The sequence below is a fragment of the Leptinotarsa decemlineata genome, unplaced genomic scaffold, assembly GCF_025532065.1.
Source record: "Leptinotarsa decemlineata unplaced genomic scaffold, Ldec_3_MD MMD2_tig00004307_RagTag_RagTag, whole genome shotgun sequence".
In the NCBI taxonomy this organism is placed as follows: Eukaryota; Metazoa; Arthropoda; class Insecta; order Coleoptera; family Chrysomelidae; genus Leptinotarsa; species Leptinotarsa decemlineata.
Window position 1 is genome coordinate 12,310,701 of NW_027412606.1, and position 24,631 is coordinate 12,335,331.

At 35.0% G+C, this 24,631-nt stretch overlaps 2 protein-coding genes across 3 annotated transcripts in view; both read right to left on the reverse strand.

Annotated features, from left to right (window-relative positions):
• Positions 1–24,631, reverse strand: part of LOC111513700 (glucose dehydrogenase [FAD, quinone]) — a 103,671-nt gene that overhangs the window by 20,187 nt on the left and 58,853 nt on the right. For both annotated transcript variants that reach the window (XM_074178996.1, XM_074178995.1), the window contains 3 exons: positions 21,706–22,040; positions 18,657–18,948; positions 5,233–5,409 (listed from right to left, as the gene is read on the reverse strand). In XM_074178996.1, the coding sequence (XP_074035097.1) occupies positions 5,233–5,409; positions 18,657–18,948; positions 21,706–22,040 (804 nt within the window). The remainder of the gene's footprint in view (positions 1–5,232; positions 5,410–18,656; positions 18,949–21,705; positions 22,041–24,631) is intronic.
• LOC141483959 (52 kDa repressor of the inhibitor of the protein kinase-like) lies at positions 3,091–4,015 on the reverse strand. Its single transcript, XM_074179099.1, has 3 exons — positions 3,660–4,015; positions 3,294–3,481; positions 3,091–3,191 (listed from the first exon to the last, which is right to left on the reverse strand). The coding sequence occupies exons 1-3, from the start codon at positions 3,746–3,748 to the stop codon at positions 3,091–3,093; spliced, it is 378 nt and encodes a 125-aa protein (XP_074035200.1). The 5' UTR covers positions 3,749–4,015.

Here is a 24,631-nt window from a genome sequence, read left to right on the forward strand (position 1 = left end):
ACCTCAACACGCCCAGCCGTTTTGCTGCATCTTTTCCCAAGATTGACATTTCTCCTCTATCAATCCATTGTGCTGACCGTTGTTTGAAACTGAAGTTGAATTTCCAAAGATTGTTGTGCTGCGTACGATTTGAGGGTGTTCCTCGTTTGGAAATCAATATTCCAGACAACTGCTTTTTTGTTTGCGAGTAGTTTCCAATCACGTCCATTAATAATATTTGCCTTCGTACCAGAGTCTATGAGGAGGGTTATCGACACTCCTCCCACTTTACATTCAATTAGCTCATCCTCTTTAAATAGGCTTTTAGGGTATCTAACGTTGTCGATTTTGAAACATTCATAACTACTGGGGTTATTCCCCTCACGCTGGTTTTCCTCATCAGACGTTTGCTGATCTAGGTAATTCACACGTGATGATTTTCCCCTTTTTCTTTTGAATCCGTTATTACCCCCACTGTAAGGCCTTTTCCTCTGCTTCGTCTTGCATTTGCTTGCGAAGTGACCTACGAGGTCACATTTGTGACACCTTGAGTTCTTTGCTGGGCAATTGGAACTTGTCCCAAGGTGGTTTCCCCTGCAACGGAAACATTCCTGTATTCCTTGGTCATGTACCGATATCTTGTTGACAGACGTACCCGGCAAATTTATCGTGCCAGCGTCCATGGCTCTAGATTGGTCTGTTATTTGCTCGTGGACTTGACAAAGGTCAATAATTTCCTCCAATGTTCTTTCCTTCTCTAAAAGTTTCTTTTTTAGTTCTAAAGGAGCCCAGTGGTCGATTATTTTGTCCTTGATGTTTATCTCCGTTGCTTTTTCTGTCGTGTTCCCAAAAGAACATTTCGTCGCCTGCTGTCTCAATCGAATGAGGAATTTATTGATGGTCTCCCCCTCCCCGGGTTTGATGTTCCTGAAGGTATGTCTTTCGAAGGTTGAATTTTGAAGTGGTGAGAAATATGTTGTCAAGGCATCCACCAATATTTTGAACACATCATTATTTTCATCCTCATTGTGCTCAACAACTGCCCCAGGTATGTTATAAGCTACTTCTTGTAATTGAACTCCTCCCAGATGCAATAGTTTGTTTCTTCTCCTGGAGCTATTCTGAATATTTTCAGAATCCAGATACAACTGGAAAGCCCTTACCCACTTCTGCCATTCCATTCTGATGGAAGCTTTCTCAATAGTATCGCACAGAAATGGCCTGATTCCGGACTGATATGACATATTGCTATGCTGTAACCCAAAACGATTCTCCTGTATAATACGTTCTTCAACATGGGAAAGTTACAATCAAATATAACACTCTTCACTTGAATTTGATTTGTGGACAAGTTACAATTGAATGTAACACCCTTTAACTCGATTTTGATTTGTGGACGAGTTACAATTGAATGTAACACTCTCCAACTTGAATTTGATTTGTGGATGAGTTACAATTGAATGTAACATTTCACTAGTTCGGACTTCCATTGTCTATTATATAAAATGATTTGAAATCCCTGAAACAAGTAAAAAAGGATAATTAAAAAGAATAGTTGAAAATAACAATTATATTAAGCAACAATAAACCTGAAATGAAATGATAGTGAAATAACCTACAAGTAAAAATATAATAATTGAATAAATAAAAATTAAAGGAATGCAAAAAGAAAATAATAAAAAATAAAAAAGTGTAGAGATTCCAAGTCACGTTAGTTCACGACGTTTCGATTGTTGGTATCTACAATCGTCTTCTGGTGATGACTGGTCATCACCAGAAGACGATTGTCTTCTGGTGATGGAAATGCAGAAGACATTTCATCTGCATTTCCGTTCCCATAAAAGCCTGACATTTCTCAAAATTGCTCAAATTCAATAAATCAAAAAGATCATTCATTTTTTTAATGAAATCAGCAGTAACTAATGCTTCCTTGGACAAAATATTGAAGTCAATGTATGTATGCATAGCCACATACAGAGGCTACAGAGTGACTCAAAACTTGGGAAGCCAACTGGACTTTCATTTTTTGAAAATTATTTGGATAAATGTGGTCATTATTAAGTTTAGGAGCCAATTTATATTGTTTAGTTCTATCATAATTATACATTGTTTCTATGTAATGTTTTCTTGTTTCTCCACCCTGATAGGAAAACAAATTGTTTCGTGTCGACTTCAGTAAGTGCGGGATATCAAACAAATATACAAGTTTATGATCGTCTATCAGAAATATGGGATTTTCGTCTGTAACATTCAAAGTTTTCACCAACTTCTGAAAATTTGAACCCTGATCGGAAACCACCCCCATGACATTTAGGCCTATACTTTTGCATCTTCGTACCGTTTTGAACAAAATATCTTTCAAATTATCAGAAGTTGCTGATGTCTTATAGAAAAAGTATGCAAGTGATATTTTCCAATTGCTTGCCAAACCTCTGACCATTACTGTTAGAGCACTACTTGCTATGTCAGTAGAGGTCCCATTCAAACTCGTTTGGAAACCTACTATTTTGTCTCTGGAAATATCATAATAAAGATGAGATTTCAAAGATATTTCGTCTAGGCATAAAATACAATCTCTTTCTTTCTCCTTCATGAGCCCAATCCTGAATTCAATAACACGAAAAATAAAATCGTTGAAGCCTGGTTCAACAATCCAATTTTTCGTGAAACGATGAAGTGTACTTTTTGACGGTAATCTACAAATTGTTGAAAATTTTTTGTACGCTTTCGGACCAAGAAAATAAACAGTCAATGCAAACTGTTTGAATTCGTCACTATACCTGGACCCTTTTGGTGCTTTATTTATCAAAGAAAGCTGTGCTTTCAAGAGCTTACAATATTGCTCAGGATATTTTCGATCCAGAAACTTGAAAACATCATCCAGAGTAATTCCGGTTTCGTCCAGTGCTCTTTTCGATGTTGAAGCTACTGTTTTCTCAAGTGATACAATTTTTTTTCGTAATGCCACTTTTCTTGGAGTTCCCGAAGAGAGTTTAGCAGATGTTTGGCTGCATTCATCGAAAAGAAAGATGTACGTACTTTCAATAATTGTTTTCTTGTCATCGTTTTTGTTTCCGAAGCATATAAAAATAGATCAGGTAAGTATATAATCTAACGAAAAGATATTTCACCTCGTGATCCTAATTGATCCGTTTGAACCTGAGCATCAATGTAAATAAAATCCTTGCTAGTACCGGCAATGTCATCATCATCTGGAAGGTTTAAACAACAAAATTGATATTGTAAATTTCATATGTTAAAAAGTGGAATAAGATTTTTTCATCATTTGAATCTATAAACTTCACTGAACCAACCTTTCTGAGAACCATCTTGAGGCAGACGCAATGAAGGAACAGCATAGCTATGAATACGAGAATTCACAATATCATCGGCTCTAAAATGTAAGCTGCAAATTTTAATTCTATTGTGACTCTGCTCTGGGGTAAGATTAGCATATCTATGATTCCCAATGAAGCCTAATACATTTTTCCAACGTTGACACCTAAAAAAAAATTCAAGTATATCAATCGATAAACTGAACATTTTGAAAAAAGATTGAAATGAGTTTGGATTGGCAAATGCCGGCGGTATATTTCGATATGAATAATTTTATACAACAAAACCATAAAAGGTATAGATAGGTAAAATAAAAATTAATGGTGAATATATTGAATGCATACCTTTCACTGTACTTTGGGCAGCGGAAAAACGAAATACCTGGGCTCCCCACCGTACTCAGACAACCATCCACTGAGCAATACGTCGACATTTTCACAAAATAAATATTTCGAACTCCGAACGAACACAACACAATCACAATACCAAAGTTTACCGATTCTGTAGTCTTTGACAATACCAAACAATACGGACAACCTTTATATCTCGTGTGCGACGAGAACTGGTAACTTCAAGCGACACACTGTACTACCTCGGCTGGTAATTACCCGCTGTCGCTAGCGGGCGGCGAGATTTCTCAGATGTCGAAAAATGAGCGAGTGACACGTCTTATAGTATTCTGTAGTCTTTGCCAATACTAACAATCAAATCCCAACTTAATCCCGAGATCTGCACTCGCTCGGTGCTTGATTCATACTCCCCCAGTCGCCTTTGATTATCCAACCTTTCCATGAATCATTCCAAAGCAGTGGTGTCGGTACGCTGCCACAACCACAAAAGTTCTGATAATTCAATTAATAGTCGCATATTTGCCATTTCAAGAAAAAATAGCTATTGATATGAGTGTTGATGGTAGATTCCATTTTGTGAGTGAAAATAAATTTCACGAACAAAATGAAACTTACTTCATTACTTCATATAAGAAAATATGATCATGTCTCTCACAAACTGAATGACTTGAGATGGCTGTCAATGAGAGAAAGATTCAAGTTCCATGCCTTGTGTCTGCCCAACTTACCTTCATGAGAAAATAATGTTCAGAAATGTTCACAATCTCAACATCAGGAATAAATAACTGCTAACATGTCCTGCACACAGAACCTCCCTCTTCAAAAGAAGCTTCCAGTTTAATATGTTTCAATCACACAATGCGATACCTCCTGAATTTAAACAATATAATAAGGTAAAATTAAAAAAGAACTCAAAACATATTTACTAAACGGTTCCCCATACTTTTACTTATCGCCTATTTTTCCTCCTTTGTACTTTCTTTATTTTCTTCTTGTTTTTTAGTGTGGTCAAACAGTTGATTGTTAAATAAGAAAATAATGAGTGACCCAAAAAGTTTTAGTTTAGGTTAGGATTAGACAGACTTAGGTTAAGTAGGCTTAGGGTAGGTAGGCAAAATAAAAATAATAAACCTCACTACAAGGGTTAAGTGGTAGAGCCCAATTGGTGAACTTTTCTTTGAGATTTCATGTCATCCATGTTTGTTTTTTTTCTCATCTAATTATAACTGTGATTTAGTAATAAACCCGTAAAATAGCATCGACATAATTATCTCTCAACAAGTCAAAGTTTATACACTTTGAACAAATTTGATTTTTCAGGTTACTTGAATTGAAATGATTTTAATTTCCTAATATAAATGGTGCCTCATTTGTCGAAAGAAGTTTAAACACTTCCTACTTCCTATTTAATTCCTTATACTTCGATTGAAAACTTTATCGCTTTTGTCACACATACTGAGCAATAATCTCTTATCTGTGACTAGGCACTAGTATCAGAATTTTTAAATGCGATTGCGAGGTATACATACACACAGATACCAAACCATGACGATAAAAATATACTCACCTATAGATGTGAACATTCCTTTATATTCCCTGAAATATTCATTGTACGTTGAAGGATTTGTTAGTGCCTTCAACAGGTTAATATCTATACTTTCATTTAGTCGAAAGAAAATTCCAGGAAAGGTGGGGTGATCATACATTTCAACTCCAACCGGCAAATCTTGAATAACGGGAATACCTGAAATATAAAATTGTTTCCTCAGGTAATATTCAGGTTTGGCGTCCAACAAGCACATTTTCAATACATGGAGCGTGAAAATATATCATGAGAGTTCAATGAGAGCAATTGCACGAAAATTAAAAAAAATGGAATATTACTCAGGAAAAATCATTGATTTCATATCATTTCAAACTCAGTGAAATATAATTGTATAACAAGAGCAAATTCAGAGAATTATATGAGTTTAAATATGAATCTCCATTAGGTGAATTATTGTTGTAAATCATGCTCTAGAAAAATCAACGCCGGCCGCCGCTGGTAGCCATAATTGAATAGTGACGTGACCAAGATCACGCCTTATTCGACGTGCGCTAGCGGCCGTTTCAGACGTGGCGTTGCTTAGAGAATAATACCCCCGATGTTTCGCGGTTGTTCGATGTTCGCGCCGCTTCGATAGAATTCAGAAGAATTTTACAGCACCTTCGATTGCCAAATATAAGCGCCATCTACTCGCTTATCAAAACAGTCAAGTTTCACAAACAGTGTCGTACGGTGCGATCTTATGAGGTGATAGACATCTGAATAATAGTTGAAGTTTCAGTTTTAAGTGTTTTGTTATATTAATAGTGAAATAAAGTTGAGTTTGATTATTGTTCAGTGTAGTCAATTATTGGTAAACCCACGGGGGAAACGTAACGTAAATTAGAAAAATTTTTCGTAGCCAATAGCGACTATGGAACATATTTTCATAGTGGACAAACATATTCCAAGAACTGGACAGACAAATCAACTAAAGGATTTTCTAAAAATATTGCGAAGGAACCAAGACTCATCATGGTACCTGCAGGAGATGACATGGGCTTTATACTCAAATGGCGGATTATATTCAAATCAGGCACAACATCAGGATTATCATTCAGAATTCTGAAAATTATGGTAAATGGTTACAAAAAAAGTTCATTCCAAATTCACCTGTGAATTAGGTAGTGGTGACCAATATAGCTCCATATCATAATATTCAAATTAGTCCAGCCCCAATACAAATTCTATGAAGGCTGGCATGGTGAACACGGACATAACGATTTGCGATTTCCACCACATCATCTGGATTTGAATCCCATTGAAACAAATAGAATGTAACTTTGAAGTTGGAAGATGAGTGGAAACTCATCTTCAACTCGTAGTCCGAATACGAGTTTGATCAAATCACTTCCGAGGAATGGCAAAAGCGTTGCAGACATGTAGTAAATAGATAGCGGAAATATTGGGAAAATGAAACATCCACAGACGTTCAAAAATAGGTGAATCCACTGAATATAAATTTGAATGACGACAGCAGGACAAATACAAGCAGCAGTGAAAATGGAGGAAATTTTTATTCAGATAGTGACTGACTGAAGTTTACTTTTAGGTAAGTGTATCAATATATAACATTTTGGTGAACTGTATTACCACCTATAATACTGAATAAAATATAAAAAGAAATTACAATGAGGTTATGTTCCATTTTCCGTATTTAAAATTAATTTTAGGTACGACACTGGCCGACAACGGGCTTATCGTAATCCAATAGTAATTTAGTTGGGAGAAACTATACCTGCGCGATCGCTCGCCATCACCCCTGGCGTGTATATATATATATATATATTTGTTTCTGATTCTTCATGCAATTTTTTTTGTGTACAATTAATTATTTTGATATTTTCCATGACAATATGATAATAGAAATCATCTGTTGAATTCAAACGTATTTTAGGTAGTATAAATAAATTGTCACTGAAATATAATGATAATGCTCCTAATTTGTTCAGAAGAAATTGAGAAAATTGTTAATTGCCCAACAGTATAGATGCAATGGCCAAATTATTGAGAAGAAGAAGAATAATAATTCTCTGCAAGCCTTCAATAAAATCGATACAAACATTTAGGTAATAAAACGTTGAACAATAAACATATGTTTCCTGTATTGAATGAATGTCGTGTTTAATAAATAAATGAATGTGTTTTCGATACAAATAGCAGCGACCAATATGAAGAGGATGATATGAATATAACAAAACTAAACGAACATATATAGGAGCAGCAGAAAACATTATAACATTATAAAACATGATCTTATTTTATTGATAAATATAAGTCTTAATAATCCCCATATATTTCATCAAAGTGTAATGTAAATATTGAAAATTGAATATTTGAAAACCAATTCAGTTTCCATGAAGAGACAGTAAAATGTAATGAAATTTAAAACCCCGGCATAACTATTGGATATCTGATAATCTCATTTTTTTATCAACTATAAAAATTTTCATAGTTATTGGAATGTTTTGAACATTTTAGTTCTACAAATGGCGAATCGAAAATTTAATCTATATCGATAACATAATCGTATTCAATTTCATTAGTTTGAACCTCAATGATTTGGAATCCCTGAAAGCATCAATGAAACTCAACGAATGACTGAAAATAACAGTTATATTAGGCAAAAAACCCTGAAATTAAATTACAGTAAAATAAAATGAAATACAAGTAACTACTAAAAATTGAACAATAAAAAAATAAATATTGAAAGATTTCAAGCCTAGTCACTTCACAATGTTCCGATTGTTGGTATTCAATCGTTTCCATGTGAAAACCAGTCATCACCTGAATTTTCAATTGTTGTTTGTATTTTATTTAATTTCGGTTTTTTTTTGCTTAGAATAATTTTATTATTTTCAGCTATTCATTTAATTTTATTGATTCTTTCAGGGATTTCAAGATTCTTTCAGGGATTTCAAATCATTTTATATCATATTAGATAATGAAAGACTTTCAAACAAACGATAATCGGATTCATTGTGAAAGCAGTTAGGCATATGAGAATTTTCAATATAATCAAAGTAGTTAAGCTAATGTGGTCCTAGATCATACTAGATCAGGAGGTCTTAGACGTAATTCTGAAGTCATGTTGTCAAGGGGGCAATTCCAATGCTAGGTTACTATTATTTCGATATGAACCTTCATCTACAATGAGATGAAAATGATTCTATAAATATCTGACATTATGCTGAATTATTGTTTCTTGACCAAAACTCTGATGTGAGTGTGGGAACTCTAAAGAAAAGAAATGTTATATAAAGTAAAGAGGCGCCACCCGTTTAATACGGTTTTGTGTCGCCAAGAAACTTACTTAAACTGAAAAGAAATATAATCGATAATTATAAATAACAACCGATCATAAATAATCAACACTTAATGTCCAATATAAATACTTGATTTACAATTTTGTATACGTTGACTTGCCCTATAGCTCCTTGTATGCTCATATTAAGGACCAATAAACGTATTATTATTATTATTAGATATCATTTAACCAATACAAGTTGATAACTCTGGTGGATATTTGCATTAATCTCACAACATATCATTCATATATGAATCTCCAATTATAGCTATAATTGGCTCACAAAATAAAACTCTTATTATTATGACATAAGAAAATATGGTCTCATATATTCATGTGATAATACATTTTTTTTATAATTAAGGAAGAGCCTGCACTGGTATTTCTTGGTTTTTGCAGTATCATAGCAGCAATTCCAGCGGTAAAAAAATAGATAAACAATGGAGAAATACTCGCTTATCGGACATATCCTTCTTGCAATATTGTATAAAAAAATATAGACCAAATAGTCCTCACGAATACCGATCCTACGACAGTACTTCGGATCTTAGCTCGGCAGGACTTTGAATAGTTTTCCTGTTTCACCCAGACAATCTATCGTCGAGCAATAAATCGAAAGTGATCTGTAGTGCGTTCAAGAAAATGGAAAATCCAAAACTGGAACCCTAAAAATTATACCATTCAAATCGTACCATACAACACATCAAGGGAGACGAAAGATTAGTTATTTTCATTGTTTGTTTTAGCCTTACCTCAATATTAGATGTGGCTGAAGTTAGCTTTAGATTTAAATCCGATTCTTTCGATTTTACAGTTGACCAGATGAATAATGCTCATAATGATAGTTTCTCGAAATATGTCTACTTCACAATGAATTTTGTAGGTAGAAATGCATGATGATATCACGCATATTGGAATTCACATCAAAGATTACACTAAAAGGGCGAGTCACTACCCGTAACAGGTATACTTTCAAAAAAGAGTTTCGCAAACCGTTTCGAGATATACTTGGATTTAAAACACAAAATAATGCAAAATGACAGCTTCAGTGAAAATTGAGAGGTAATCAGGCTGCCTAAACCTGGAAAGGGTGGTCTCACCCCTATTGCCACAAGTAATGACGATTTCTACTGATAATTGATATCTCTCCACCAAAAACATGACGAGATTGGCAGAAATTTCATTTGTCAAATGATGAAAAAAAAAATCTGTATAGATGGCACATGGAGATTTATGATAGCTAATAGACTGAAAGGAGGTTCAACCCCTAATATAAAATTTCTGCCCAGGTCAATTTCTGACGAGAAAATCGAAATTCACGAAAATCTATTATAAGAACATATTGGAATCAACACTAATATCATGAAAATAAATACCATTAATATAATAAGAGGGTGGTCTCGCCCTTATTTTGTCAATATACATAAATTTCTTTTTGTCAAAAACTGAACGAGATCGGAAACATTTTCTGTACTCAAATGATTCAGTATAACCCTCTCGATAAAATGCATATAGGGATTCATAGCAAAGATCAGGCCATAAGGGCAAGTCGGCACCCCCACAGAAATATATTTGAAAAAGTGTTCGGCAAGAACCTGTTGAGATCGACTAGAATCGGAACCAGAAAAGTAGTGAGAATGAGCCTTACTGAAATATGAAATAGTCACTACTCAGGCTTAAGCAAATTAAAAAGGGTAAACTCACCCCTATTTTCTCCGATACTTAACGCCTCTCCACCAAAAACCTGACGAGATCGGTGAAAACTAAATATGTCAATTGATGAACAATAATACTCTGAATAGATTCCACTTGGAGATTTATGAAAATTAATAGACTGCAAGGGGGAGTCAGCCCCTAATATTAAAATTTTTCCTGAGGCAGTTTCTCCCGAGAATATGTAGATCAACGAAAATCTACAATAATAACATATGGAAAACATACCCAATATCATGAAAATGAATATCATCTATATAAATTAATAAGAATAGGGTAGTCCCGCCCTTATTATGTTAATATATATAAATTTCTGTTTGTCAAAAACTGAAAGAGATCGGAAAAATTTTCTGTACTCAAATGATTCAGTATAACCCTCTCGATGAAATACATATAGGGATTCATAGCAAAGATCAGGCCATAAGGGCAAGTCGGCACCCCCACAGAAATATATTTGAAAAAGTGTTCGGCAAGAACCTGTTGAGATCGACTAGAATCGGAAACAGAAAAGTAGTGAGAATGAGCCTTACTAAAATATCAAATAGTCACTACTCAGGCTCAAGCAAATTAAAAAGGGTAAACTCACCCCTATTTTCTCCGATACTTAACGCCTCTCCACCAAAAACCTGACGAGATCGGTGAAAACTAAATAAGTCAAGTGATGAACAATAATACTCTGAATAGATTCCATATGGAGATTTATGAAAATTAATAGACTGCAAGGGGGAGTCAGCCCCTAATATTAAAATTTTTCCTGAGGCAGTTTCTCGCGAGAATATGTAGATCAACGAAAATCTACAATAATAACATATGGAAAACATACCCAATATCATGAAAATAAATATCATCTATATTAATTGATAAGAATAGGGTAGTCCCGCCCTTATTATGTCAATATATATAAATTTCTGTTTGTCAAAAACTGAACGAGATCGGAAAAATTTCCTGTACTCAAATGATTCAGTATAACCCTCTCGATGAAATGCATATAAGGATTCATAGCAAAGATCAGGCCATAAGGGCAAATCGGCACCTCCACAGAAATATATTTGAAAAAGTGTTCGGCAAGAACCTGTTGAGATCGACTAGAATCGGAACCAGAAAAGTAGTGAGAATGAGCCTTACTGAAATATGAAATAGTCACTACTCAGGCTTAAGCAAATTAAAAAGGGTAAACTCACCCCTATTTTCTCCGATACTTAACGCCTCTCCACCAAAAACCTGACGAGATCGGTGAAAACTAAATATGTCAAGTGATGAACAATAATACTCTGAATAGATTCCATATGGAGATTTATGAAAGTTAATAGACTGCAAGGAGGATTCAGCCCCTAATATTGAAATTGTGCCTGAGGCAGTATCTCGCGAGAATATGTAGATCAATGAAAATCTACAATAAGAACATATGGAAAACATACGCAGTATCATAAAAATAAATATCATCTACATTATTTATTAGGACTAGGGTGGTCCCGCCCTTATTGTGTCTATGTAAATTTCAGTTTGTCAAAAATTGAACGAAATCGAAAAAATTTTCAGTACCCGAATGATTCTATATAACTCTCGATAACATGCATATAGTGATTTATATTAAAGATCAGTTCATAAGGGTGAGTGATGAAATGCAGCCAGAACTTATTGATCTACATATTCTCACACGAAACGGCCTCAGGCACAAATTCAATATTAGGGTTTGAATCCCCCTTGCAGTCTATTAACTTTTATAAATCTCCATATGGAATCTATTCAGAGTATTATTGTTCATCACTGGACATATTTAGTTTTCACCGATCTCGTCAGGTTTTTGGTGGAGAGGCGTTAAGTATCGGAGAAAATAGGGGTGAGTTTACCCTTTCTATTTTGCTTAAGCCTGAGTAGTGACTATTTGATATTTTGGTAAGGCTCATTCTCACTACTTTTCTATTTCCGATTCTAGTCGATCTCAACAGGTTCTTCCCGAACACTTTATCAAATATATTTCTGTGGGGGTGCCGATTTGCCCTTATGGCCTGATCTTTGCTATGAATCCCTATATGCATTTCATCGAGAGGGTTATACTGAATCATTTGAGTACTGGAAATTTTTCCGATCTCGTTCAATTTTAAACAAACGAAAATTAATATATATTGACATAATAAGGGCGGGACCACCCTAGTCCTAATAAATAATGTAGATGATATTTATTTTTATAATACTGCGTATGTTTTCCATATGTTCTTATTGTAGATTTTCATTGATCTACATATTCTCGCGAGAAACTGCCTCAGGCACAATTTCAATATTAGGAGCTGAATCCCCCTTGCAGTCTATTAACTTTCATAAATCTCCATATGGAATCTATTCAGAGTATTATTGTTCATCACTTGACATATTTAGTTGTCACCAATCTCGTCAGGTTTTTGGTGGAGAGGCGTTAAGTTTCGGAGAAAATAGGGGTGAGTCTACCCTTTCTACTTTGCTTAAGCCTGAGTAGTGACTATTTGATATTTTAGTAAGGCTCATTCTCACTACTTTTCTGTTTCCGATTCTAGTCGATCTCAACAGGTTCTTCCCGAACACTTTATCAAATATATTTCTGTGGGGGTGCCGATTTGCCCTTATGGCCTGATCTTTGCTATGAATCCCTATATGCATTTCATCGAGAGGGTTATACTGAATCATTTGAGTACTGGAAATTTTTCCGATCTCGTTCAATTTTAAACAAACGAAAATTAATATATATATTGACATAAAAAGGGCGGGACCACCCTAGTCCTAATAAATAATGTAGATGATATTTATTTTTATGATACTGCGTATGTTTTCCATATGTTCTTATTGTAGATTTTCATTGATCTACATATTCTCGCGAGAAACTGCCTCAGGCACAATTTCAATATTAGGAGCTGAATCCCCCTTGCAGTCTATTAACTTTCATAAATCTCCATATGGAATCTATTCAGAGTATTATTGTTCATCACTTGACATATTTAGTTGTCACCGATCTCGTCAGGTTTTTGGTGGAGAGGCGTTAAGTTTCGGAGAAAATAGGGGTGAGTCTACCCTTTCTACTTTGCTTAAGCCTGAGTAGTGACTATTTGATATTTTAGTAAGGCTCATTCTCACTACTTTTCTGTTTCCGATTCTAGTCGATCTCAACAGGTTCTTCCCGAACACTTTATCAAATATATTTCTGTGGGGGTGCCGATTTGCCCTTATGGCCTGATCTTTGCTATGAATCCCTATATGCATTTCATCGAGAGGGTTATACTGAATCATTTGAGTACTGGAAATTTTTCCGATCTCGTTCAATTTTAAACAAACGAAAATTAATATATATATTGACATAAAAAGGGCGGGACCACCCTAGTCCTAATAAATAATGTAGATGATATTTATTTTTATGATACTGCGTATGTTTTCCATATGTTCTTATTGTAGATTTTCATTGATCTACATATTCTCGCGAGAAACTGCCTCAGGCACAATTTCAATATTAGGAGCTGAATCCCCCTTGCAGTCTATTAACTTTCATAAATCTCCATATGGAATCTATTCAGAGTATTATTGTTCATCACTTGACATATTTAGTTGTCACCGATCTCGTCAGGTTTTTGGTGGAGAGGCGTTAAGTTTCGGAGAAAATAGGGGTGAGTCTACCCTTTCTACTTTGCTTAAGCCTGAGTAGTGACTATTTGATATTTTAGTAAGGCTCATTCTCACTACTTTTCTGTTTCCGATTCTAGTCGATCTCAACAGGTTCTTCCCGAACACTTTATCAAATATATTTCTGTGGGGGTGCCGATTTGCCCTTATGGCCTGATCTTTGCTATGAATCCCTATATGCATTTCATCGAGAGGGTTATACTGAATCATTTGAGTACTGGAAATTTTTCCGATCTCGTTCAATTTTAAACAAACGAAAATTAATATATATTGACATAATAAGGGCGGGACCACCCTAGTCCTAATAAATAATGTAGATGATATTTATTTTTATGATACTGCGTATGTTTTCCATATGTTCTTATTGTAGATTTTCATTGATCTACATATTCTCGCGAGAAACTGCCTCAGGCACAATTTCAATATTAGGAGCTGAATCCCCCTTGCAGTCTATTAACTTTCATAAATCTCCATATGGAATCTATTCAGAGTATTATTGTTCATCACTTGACATATTTAGTTTTCACCGATCTCGTCAGGTTTTTGGTGGAGAGGCGTTAAGTTTCGGAGAAAATAGGGGTGAGTCTACCCTTTCTACTTTGCTTAAGCCTGAGTAGTGACTATTTGATATTTTAGTAAGGCTCATCCTCACTACTTTTCTGTTTCCGATTCTAGTCGATCTCAACAGGTTCTTGCCGAACACTTTTTCAAATATATTTCTGTGGAGGTGCCGATTTGCCCTTATGGCCTGATCTTTGCTATGAATCCTAATATGCATTTCATCGAGAGGGTTATACTGAATCATTTGAGTACAGGAATTTTTTCCGATCTCGTTCAGTTTTTGACAAACAGAAATTTATATATATTGACATAATAAGGGCGGGACTACCCTATTCTTATCAATTAATATAGATGATATTTATTTTCATGATATTGGGTATGTTTTCCATATGTTATTTTCGTTGATCTACATATTCTCGCGAGAAACTGTCTCAGGAAAAATTTTAATATTAGGGGCTGACTCCCCCTTGCAGTCTATTAATTTTCATAAATCTCCATATGGAATCTATTCAGAGTATTATTGTTCATCACTTGACATATTTAGTTTTCACCGATCTCGTCAGGTTTTTGGTGGAGAGGCGTTAAGTATCGGAGAAAATAGGGGTGAGTTTACCCTTTTTAATTTGCTTGAGCCTGAGTAGTGACTATTTGATATTTTAGTAAGGTTCATCTCACTACTTTTCTGTTTCCGATTCTAGTCGATCTCAACAGGTTCTTGCCGAACACTTTTTCAAATATATTTCTGTGGGGGTGCCGACTTGCCCTTATGGCCTGATCTTTGCTATGAATCCCTATATGTATTTCATCGAGAGGGTTATACTGAATCATTTGAGTACAGAAAATTTTTCCGATCTCGTTCAGTTTTTGACAAACAGAAATTTATATATATTAACATAATAAGGGCGGGACTACCCTATTCTTATCAATTAATATAGATGATATTTATTTTCATGATATTGGGTATGTTTTCCATATGTTATTATTGTAGATTTTCGTTGATCTACATATTCTCGCGAGAAACTGCCTCAGGAAAAATTTTAATATTAGGGGCTGACTCCCCCTTGCAGTCTATTAATTTTCATAAATCTCCATATGGAATCTATTCAGAGTATTATTGTTCATCACTTGACATATTTAGTTTTCACCGATCTCGTCAGGTTTTTGGTGGAGAGGCGTTAAGTATCGGAGAAAATAGGGGTGAGTTTACCCTTTTTAATTTGCTTGAGCCTGAGTAGTGACTATTTGATATTTTAGTAAGGTTCATCTCACTACTTTTCTGTTTCCGATTCTAGTCGATCTCAACAGGTTCTTGCCGAACACTTTTTCAAATATATTTCTGTGGGGGTGCCGACTTGCCCTTATGGCCTGATCTTTGCTATGAATCCCTATATGTATTTCATCGAGAGGGTTATACTGAATCATTTGAGTACAGAAAATTTTTCCGATCTCGTTCAGTTTTTGACAAACAGAAATTTATATATATTAACATAATAAGGGCGGGACTACCCTATTCTTATTAATTTATATAGATGATATTCATTTTCATGATATTGGGTATGTTTTCCATATGTTATTATTGTAGATTTTCGTTGATCTACATATTCTCGGGAGAAACTGCCTCAGGAAAAATTTTAATATTAGGGGCTGACTCCCCCTTGCAGTCTATTAATTTTCATAAATCTCCAAGTGGAATCTATTCAGAGTATTATTGTTCATCAATTGACATATTTAGTTTTCACCGATCTCGTCAGGTTTTTGGTGGAGAGGCGTTAAGTATCGGAGAAAATAGGGGTGAGTTTACCCTTTCTATTTTGCTTAAGCCTGAGTAGTGACTATTTGATATTTTGGTAAGGCTCATTCTCACTACTTTTCTATTTCCGATTCTAGTCGATCTCAACAGGTTCTTCCCGAACACTTTTTCAAATATATTTCTGTGGGGGTGTCGACTTGCCCTTATGGCCTGATCTTTGCTATGAATCCCTATATGCATTTTATCGAGAGGGTTATACTGAATCATTTGAGTACAGAAAATTTTTCCGATCTCGTTCAGTTTCTGACAAAAAGAAATTTATGTATATTGACAAAATAAGGGCGAGACCACCCTCTTATTATATTAATGGTATTTATTTTCATGATATTAGTGTTGATTCCAATATGTTCTTATAATAGATTTTCGTGAATTTCGATTTTCTCGTCAGAAATTGACCTGGGCAGAAATTTTATATTAGGGGTTGAACCTCCTTTCAGTCTATTAGCTATCATAAATCTCCATGTGCCATCTATACAGATTTTTTTTTTCATCATTTGACAAATGAAATTTCTGCCAATCTCGTTATGTTTTTGGTGGAGAGATATCAATTATCAGTAGAAATCGTCATTACTTGTGGCAATAGGGGTGAGACCACCCTTTCCAGTTTAGGCAGCCTGATTACCTCTCAATTTTCACTGAAGCTGTCATTTTGCATTATTTTGTGTTTTAAATCCAAGTATATCTCGAAACGGTTTGCGAAACTCTTTTTGAAAGTATACCTGTTACGGGTAGTGACTCGCCCTTTTAGTGTAATCTTTGATGTGAATTCCAATATGCGTGATATCATCATGCATTTCTACCTACAAAATTCATTGTGAAGTAGACATATTTCGAGAAACTATCATTATGAGCATTATTCATCTGGTCAACTGTAAAATCGAAAGAATCGGATTTAAATCTAAAGCTAACTTCAGCCACATAATATTAGAGGGTTCATTTACTCAATAGTAGGTTTCTAAAAGAAAATAAGACACAAAATTTCCTTCAGTAGAGTTCAGTGCACAAATCCATAAAAGCAGGAAATTTCAGGATTGGTATCAATTAGATCATCAAACTAATTCCTATATGATAATTTATATCTGCAATAATTCTCAAATCGACAAAACTTTATAACAATATCAAGTCGCTGATCTCCAGTACACTCACTCACTGACTGAATGTCCTATTTTCACCGTGCACCAAGAATTCCAAAATTTGTGGGACGAGTGATCAAGAAACCTATTTAAAAAAAACTTAATATTTGCTGGAAGGATTCGAGGAAACGAGAGACGACACTTGACCGTTTCTCGGTCTTTGTTGAATTCGCACCTTTCATTCGAAGGAATAGGGTAGGCGTAGCGCGGACATAGATTGTATTCGATAATTCACACGGAGACCAATGAATATACCGGGAGATTTATAATTATATTTTTGAAAGGAAAATTATTCAATGGTAGGGAAATTTCATTAACTTTAGTTACCAACGTCTGGAAATAAGTTGCTTATTATTAGGAATTAAACTATAATAAGACTACTGGGAAAATGTGCTAACCAGAAGGTTTTTAGTTCATGTGTTCTGGCGCCATGTAATGACCGTTGTTGTGCTGTCGTTAACGAGAGTGGTTGATCAGAAAGGCCTTATTTTCAGCCCTAATGTATAATTTTCAATTCTAATGTGATGGGAACAATGTGTAGTTGACAGTTGCTGATTTATTCAATCGAGTGGAAAGCTGTTCATATTTTATGCCGCTCGATAATCAAAAATATAAGTATTGGTGAGAAACGTGTAACTGCGCCTCTCATAGATCACAACCAATCGGTTGCTACTGTCAACTACACATTGTCCTGACCACATTCGGATTGAAATTACACATTTGGGCTGAATTAAGGCCGATTCTGCCGTCATTAACGGCAGCAGCGACATCGGTGATTAACTGGCGGTCATTGTCAACTACTCAATTACGAAACATGACCTCTAAATGACTTCTGAGACCTTCTAATCCAGCTTCGTATGGCACCACGAATGGCAGGTGTCTATTATGTTCCAGCACTATATTAGTCAACTACTGAACAGAAAGGTGGACTCGTATCTCCTGTTTTATGTAGAGCTTTCGACACATGTACCACATCGTTACTTTAAAAAGTCATGCATTATTTTGGTATAAGGAGTAATATTCATGAAATGCTATGCTTACCGTCAACCAGTATTATTGTATATACATGGAACAAATATAGGGCTCTGAAAGGAAAATTACTTATGTTCTAGGTAGTCTATTTGGTATAGTTTGGTGGGAGAGACAATGTCAAAATTATCCAAAGTGTTCAAATTATTCATAATTGAATCCACTGTTTCACAAATTTCACAACTGATTTTTGTTTCTGCCTACTTACCAAATTGTTCCAAATGTTGTTTGGGCCCTATTCCAGATAGCATGAGAACTTGTGGTGAGTTGAGAGAGCCGGCTGATAAAATAACTTCTTTGTTAGCTAGAGCGGAATAAACTTTTCCATTTTTGATGTATTCAACTCCGTAAGCAGTCTTAGTTTCCGGATTCACAAGTATTTTGGAAACTCGAGATCGTGTTTGAATTTTCAAATTGGGTCTCTTTCGTACCGGTCTTAGAAACGCTTTCTCAGCACTGCACCTTCTTCCTTTACGAGTAGTTGACTGAACGTAGGACACCTTGAAATAAAATTAGACATTAAAGATATATCGTATTTTTTTCATAATGACTGTTAAAATGGGAAATCATGGAATTTAAAAAAAACTATCTTTTTTTAATTGCAGACATCATTTGAATATTTTTTCTGTCAAAAAACCTATTGTTTGACACTAGGTCTGTGAATGTTCAAATTTCTTGGGCTACGTACATTCGATGAACGATTATTAACTTTTTTTATGTAGATACGCTCGTGTCAAACATATGTTCATAATTTCAGTTATTTAGCATACATTTTTTGTTGGTGAGAGGCGTAAACGTAAGAAATTTTTTGCGTGTTCGGTATTTTCTGCTATCGAAGAAAATGAATCAAACTATGTTGTGTCAAAAAAAGAATTGAGTGCCCAAAATCACCTGAAACGTTGAAAGTGGTATACGGTGATTGTACTCTGAGTCAAAAAAAAATTACAAGTGTTCAACCTTTTCGCAGAAGGTCGAGAATGACAACACTGGCCTTGGACGCCCCAGCACGTCAACAACCGATATAAATATTGAGAGGGTGAAGAAAACTGTTATAGAGAATCACTATTAGAGAAATTGCTGCGGATGTCGGGATGTCGGTTGGCATACGCCATGCAATTTTCTTGAAAATTTTGGGCATGAAGCGTGTGGCAGCAAAGTTCGTTCCAAAATTGCTGAATTTTGATTTAAAAAAATCGTCGCTTGAGCATCGCTCAGGAATTGTTGAACGACATTAACGGTAATCAAGATTTGCTTAAAATGGCCATAACTGGTGACGAATCATGGGTATATGGTTATGACATCGAAACTGAAGTCCAATCATTCCACTGGAAGAGCACAGAAAGCCAAGACCAACATAAAAAACGCCACAAGGTCGTACGATCTTGAAGTTAAACACATATCGTGGATAAATAATTCATGGGTTTTGCATAATGATAAGGCACCTGCTCAATCGTCTTTGTTTGTTCCTAATTTTTTGGCCAAAAACAAAAACTTTTTCACCAGATTTGCTCCCCTGCGAATTTTTCTTGAAGAGACCCATAAAAGGTATCTATAAGTTTCGCGACGATTGCGGGGATAAAAAACCAAATCGCTAAGAGAGCTCGAGGACATACCAAAAAGTGCATATCAGAACTGCTTCAAGAATTGGAAAAGTCGCTGGCACTTGTGTTTTGTATCTGAGGGGGACTACTTTGGATGGGACAAAATGAAAATTGATGAAAAATGAAAAATCACTTTTCACTCTTTCACTGAGTTTGTATTCAAGAGAAAAACATTTATATTTTTTATAAATTCTAAAACCATTATCGATGAAAGTATCACTGATACTTTGAAGTCGTTCTGTGGAATGCAATCGAAATGATACAATTTTTGATAGAATAGAGAACTGTAACCAAGAACAAGCACTGGAAATGCAGTTCTCTTCTCGAGTGCGTTTCATCAATCGAGTTGGCGTCTTCAGAAAATGAAGAAAAATTCTTCTTCATCCCGTGAAACGGGCTTGGAAAAAAATATTGCATTTCTCATGAAAACGTCTTCTATTGCATTTCTCATGAAAACGTCTTCTATTGCATTTCTGATGATTGGGAGAAGTTCTGGTTTTTGGATTTATTCTACGCTAGAGGTTACAGTTTTATCTTTCATTAGAGAACTTAAAAACCAATTCAGCTGTATGACTTCGTTTCTCCAATGTGCTGAGCTTCTCAAATGATGATTTCTAAGATTGCCAACTTGGTGCAATGAATTAATTTCCTTCAATCTTTCTGAATTACGTTTAAAGATCTGTTTAAAATCTGTTTTTCCGTTAATCAGCTGTCACCCCATACGAACGACAACTCTCAGAAGTTGAGAAACTTGTGCGAGCCAAAGACTAATGAAGTCTTTCCTTTTAACGTGACATTCCTAACATGGTTGCAGAATCATCCAGCTTCAACCAGATGAATTCCCTCGAGAAAAATATCTGGTCGAGGCGGGAATCGAACCCACGGCCTTCCGATCGTGAGTCGGGCGCACTACCACCGCGGCCAATTCCACAATGTGATTGAAACATTTTTTGAAACCAGACCCTATTCAAAACATGAGTTGTTGAAGGATATAAATATTTCAAGAACATTCAAAATTTGATATTTTTCCATCAAACTTCCTATTTCATATAAGTTCGATGGAAAACTAGCAACGGTCGTATTGTATTCAGTTTTCAAAGGGAAATGTATAATATTAAACGTATTCTTTTGGAAGGCTTGGAAATCTTTATGTTAAAAAATTTAGCACTCAACCAGTATGTACTCAGTTGGAGAATGTAGGTATGGAAATGTATTATAAATTACATTTGTATTTCAAGAAGCTCGGTTATTGAATTGTTTTTTGTCTTGAAAAATTGTCCTGTTCTCGAATCCCAAATTTTGTCACCTCCTCCTCAACAAATTCTTTTTTATTGAATTAAGTGGCACTATTATATGGAAAAAACGAAAAAGGGTTTCTATTAGATCTCGTTTGAAATATCTGAATGAAACAATATTAACGCATCCGAATAACGCAACATCGCAAATCAGAAGGTGAAATCTCGTTTATCCTCACATTGCACAAGAATTCTTGTGAACAACTTTTATTATTATTTTCTCACTTTGTCCTATTATTTTACCCATTTTCTTCAATTCTGCTCGCACTCATAATAGGTATTAAATTTTTTTTTCAACAGTATTGAAAATAATATTATCTGGGTTTTTTATAGTTCCATGTGTATACCAGGATGTACTTACCCCCAGTTGATTTTTGCCATTATAATCCACGTATGGATGACCTGCTTCTTGAGCTGCCTTTATATAAGCTTCTGCGGCTTTTGTTCGAAATGGAACATCACTCACTGACAAAAAACCACCTACATTGTGATATCCCTCATCTTGAACTTGAAGGTGAGAATCTTCTGATTTGAGAAAATAGGGAAACATATCCTTGTAAGACCATCCTGGATTTCCCATAGCTTCCCATCTATCATAGTCAATCGGGTTTCCTCTGACATGTATCATGTAGTTGATGATTGAACTTCCACCAAGAGCAAAGCCATGAGGCCATTCCATTCTACCTTCATTGCAACCTGTTGAAATTTTCACCTTTAAACTAAAAGTTTTGTTTTCCCTCTTTCTGTTCGTTTTAACTGTACTTTCATGGTGGATGCACGAAAAAAAAAAAGATTTGTTACTTCAGAGAAATTTATTTAGTCTAATTTATTTCATCATTGTGATTAAATATCATTCATTCCAAACCACGTGTATATTGTATCGATTAGATGATAATTTTGGGGAGACAAAATGAAATTCTCATTTCAATTTCTCTAATATTTCAATTCAAGAGGTATTTTACTTAGACAAATGAATAGTGGATTAGTTCAAGAATACCATTTATTGAGTTCTCAAAATAATTCGGTTGAGTCAAACAGTATAAATTTATCAAATCGAAAGTACGTCTGTTGAATGAAAACTTTCCAATTCAGTTAAGCATTATGGGGTGCTGTTTTGACACTAATATACAGGCTGATTCACGGTGGATGGCACATTAGACGTTTCTGGTGAACCAGACAACGGATCACTTTGAAAATTTAATGGAGGGCATATTCGGACATTCTCTAGCCAACTAAAATATTTTCGACAATGCGGTGTTGCCGCTTCTATTAGAAAGCAGTAGCAACTTTGATTTTTCAAATGGAACACTCTGTATATAATATTATTTTTGGAATCTCCAACAATTGCCCGACAACTTTTCTTGATATTTTCCTATACCTATCTGTTACCGTTTTCGAAATAAAAATTAATTTCAATTTTTTTCTTCGAAAATCATGACTTCTAAAAATGCCGATATCTTTTAGTTAAGAAGTACTATGATATCGAAATTTGGTTTGGAGTTAGGTGATACTTGGACACTTCCCATACGTCAGCCTATTCTCCGTTACTTCAATACAGGGTGGTAAAAAAATACAGTTTTTTCGTTTGCTTGAAAAAGTTGCTGAAATTTGATTATTTTAAGTGGAACACCCTGTATATTATTAAAAAGTCGGAAAGCTGCTGAAATTTGCTTTCTTTCTATGTATATCATACCTATACCTAACTAGTCAAGTTTCGGACTTATGAACATTTATTTGTGAAAATGTCCCTTCAGAATGGTATTTCCATTCGGTATTTGGTAAGCAGGCCATGATTACTATTTGACAGTAGCGTTGTGACATTCTCCTAATAATATCGACATTTTCGTCACTTCAGAAGTTGCAAATACCTTCAAAACGATGGAACAAAACTATTCAAACGAAGTTCTTATGAATTTGTTTATTATTTTTGGACAGTGTGACAAAATTATCAGCAGAACATGTAGAAAGTTCAATGAAATGTATCCGAATCTACCGCCAATGAACCTCAAGAAATTTATACGAATTCAGAATTATTTCAATATGTTTGGATAAACTTTAAAAAAGCACCAAGAAACTTGAAATTGGAAATATTGATATGAATAATTATAAAAAAGTAAAACAATCATGTGGAATATTTCAAAATATGTTCGAATCGCTGGCCGTTCACTTCCAAGCACTTTAAAATGCGGGTGTTGACTGCTTTCGTGGTGGCAGATCTGATTTCATTGGGATCCAAATCTTCAAATGTTTGGGCAATCCTTTCTAACAATTCATCTTTCGAACGCACGGGTATTTTGTAAACTTTTTCTTTAAACATTCCCCACAAATAAAAATCTAATGGATTAAGATCGGGTGATCTCGCTGGCCAATTCCATGGTCCCAAGCGCCTCATCCACCGATCGTCAAATAGTCTATCCAGTTCTGCGCTCACTTCTCTTGTGCAATGTGCAGGAGCTCCGTCTAGTTGGTACCAACAGTTTCGATAATCTTCGAGTGGCAGATTATCCACGAAACTGTCTACAGTATTCTCCAAAATATTCAGGTAGCTTCTGGATGTTAATGACTCCTCGTATATCACGTACCTCAATTTGTTGTCCATCAACATGCAGAAGACATTAAAACTAAATTTTTCTTGAAATCCGGCTTCTTTTGTGACGTGAGGATTTTCACTGGACCAATAATGACGATTTTTTCTATTGAAAATCCCTTCTCTCGAAAATTTCGATTCATCAGTCCAAATAATTTTATTTAAAAAAAGTGGATCTTCTTGAATGCGTGTCAACAACATTTCACAAAATTCTACTCTCTGTTGAGGATCTTGAGGCTTCATTGCTTGAATTTTGGTGAATTTATAATCATGCATTTTATGTCTTCGCAAGATTCTTTGAACCGATGAATATTTTATACCCAAATCTTCTTCAGCACTTCTTATCGATGACTCGGGAAATGCGTGAAAATATGCTAAGAAATTAATCTGGTTGTCTTCGAAAGTTACGGGTCGAGGCAAGTTTCTTGGTGCTTTTAAAGTTGATCCAAATGCATTGAAATTGTTCTGAATTCGTATAAATTTCTTGAGGTTCATTGGCGGTAGATTCGGATACATTTCATTGAACTTTCTACATGTTCTGCTGATAATTTTGTCACACTGTCCAAAAATAATAAACAAATTCATAAGAACTTCGTTTGAATAGTTTTGTTCCATCGTTTTGAAGGTATTTGCAACTTCTGAAGTGACGAAAATGTCGATATTATTAGGAGAATGTCACAACGCTACTGTCAAATAGTAA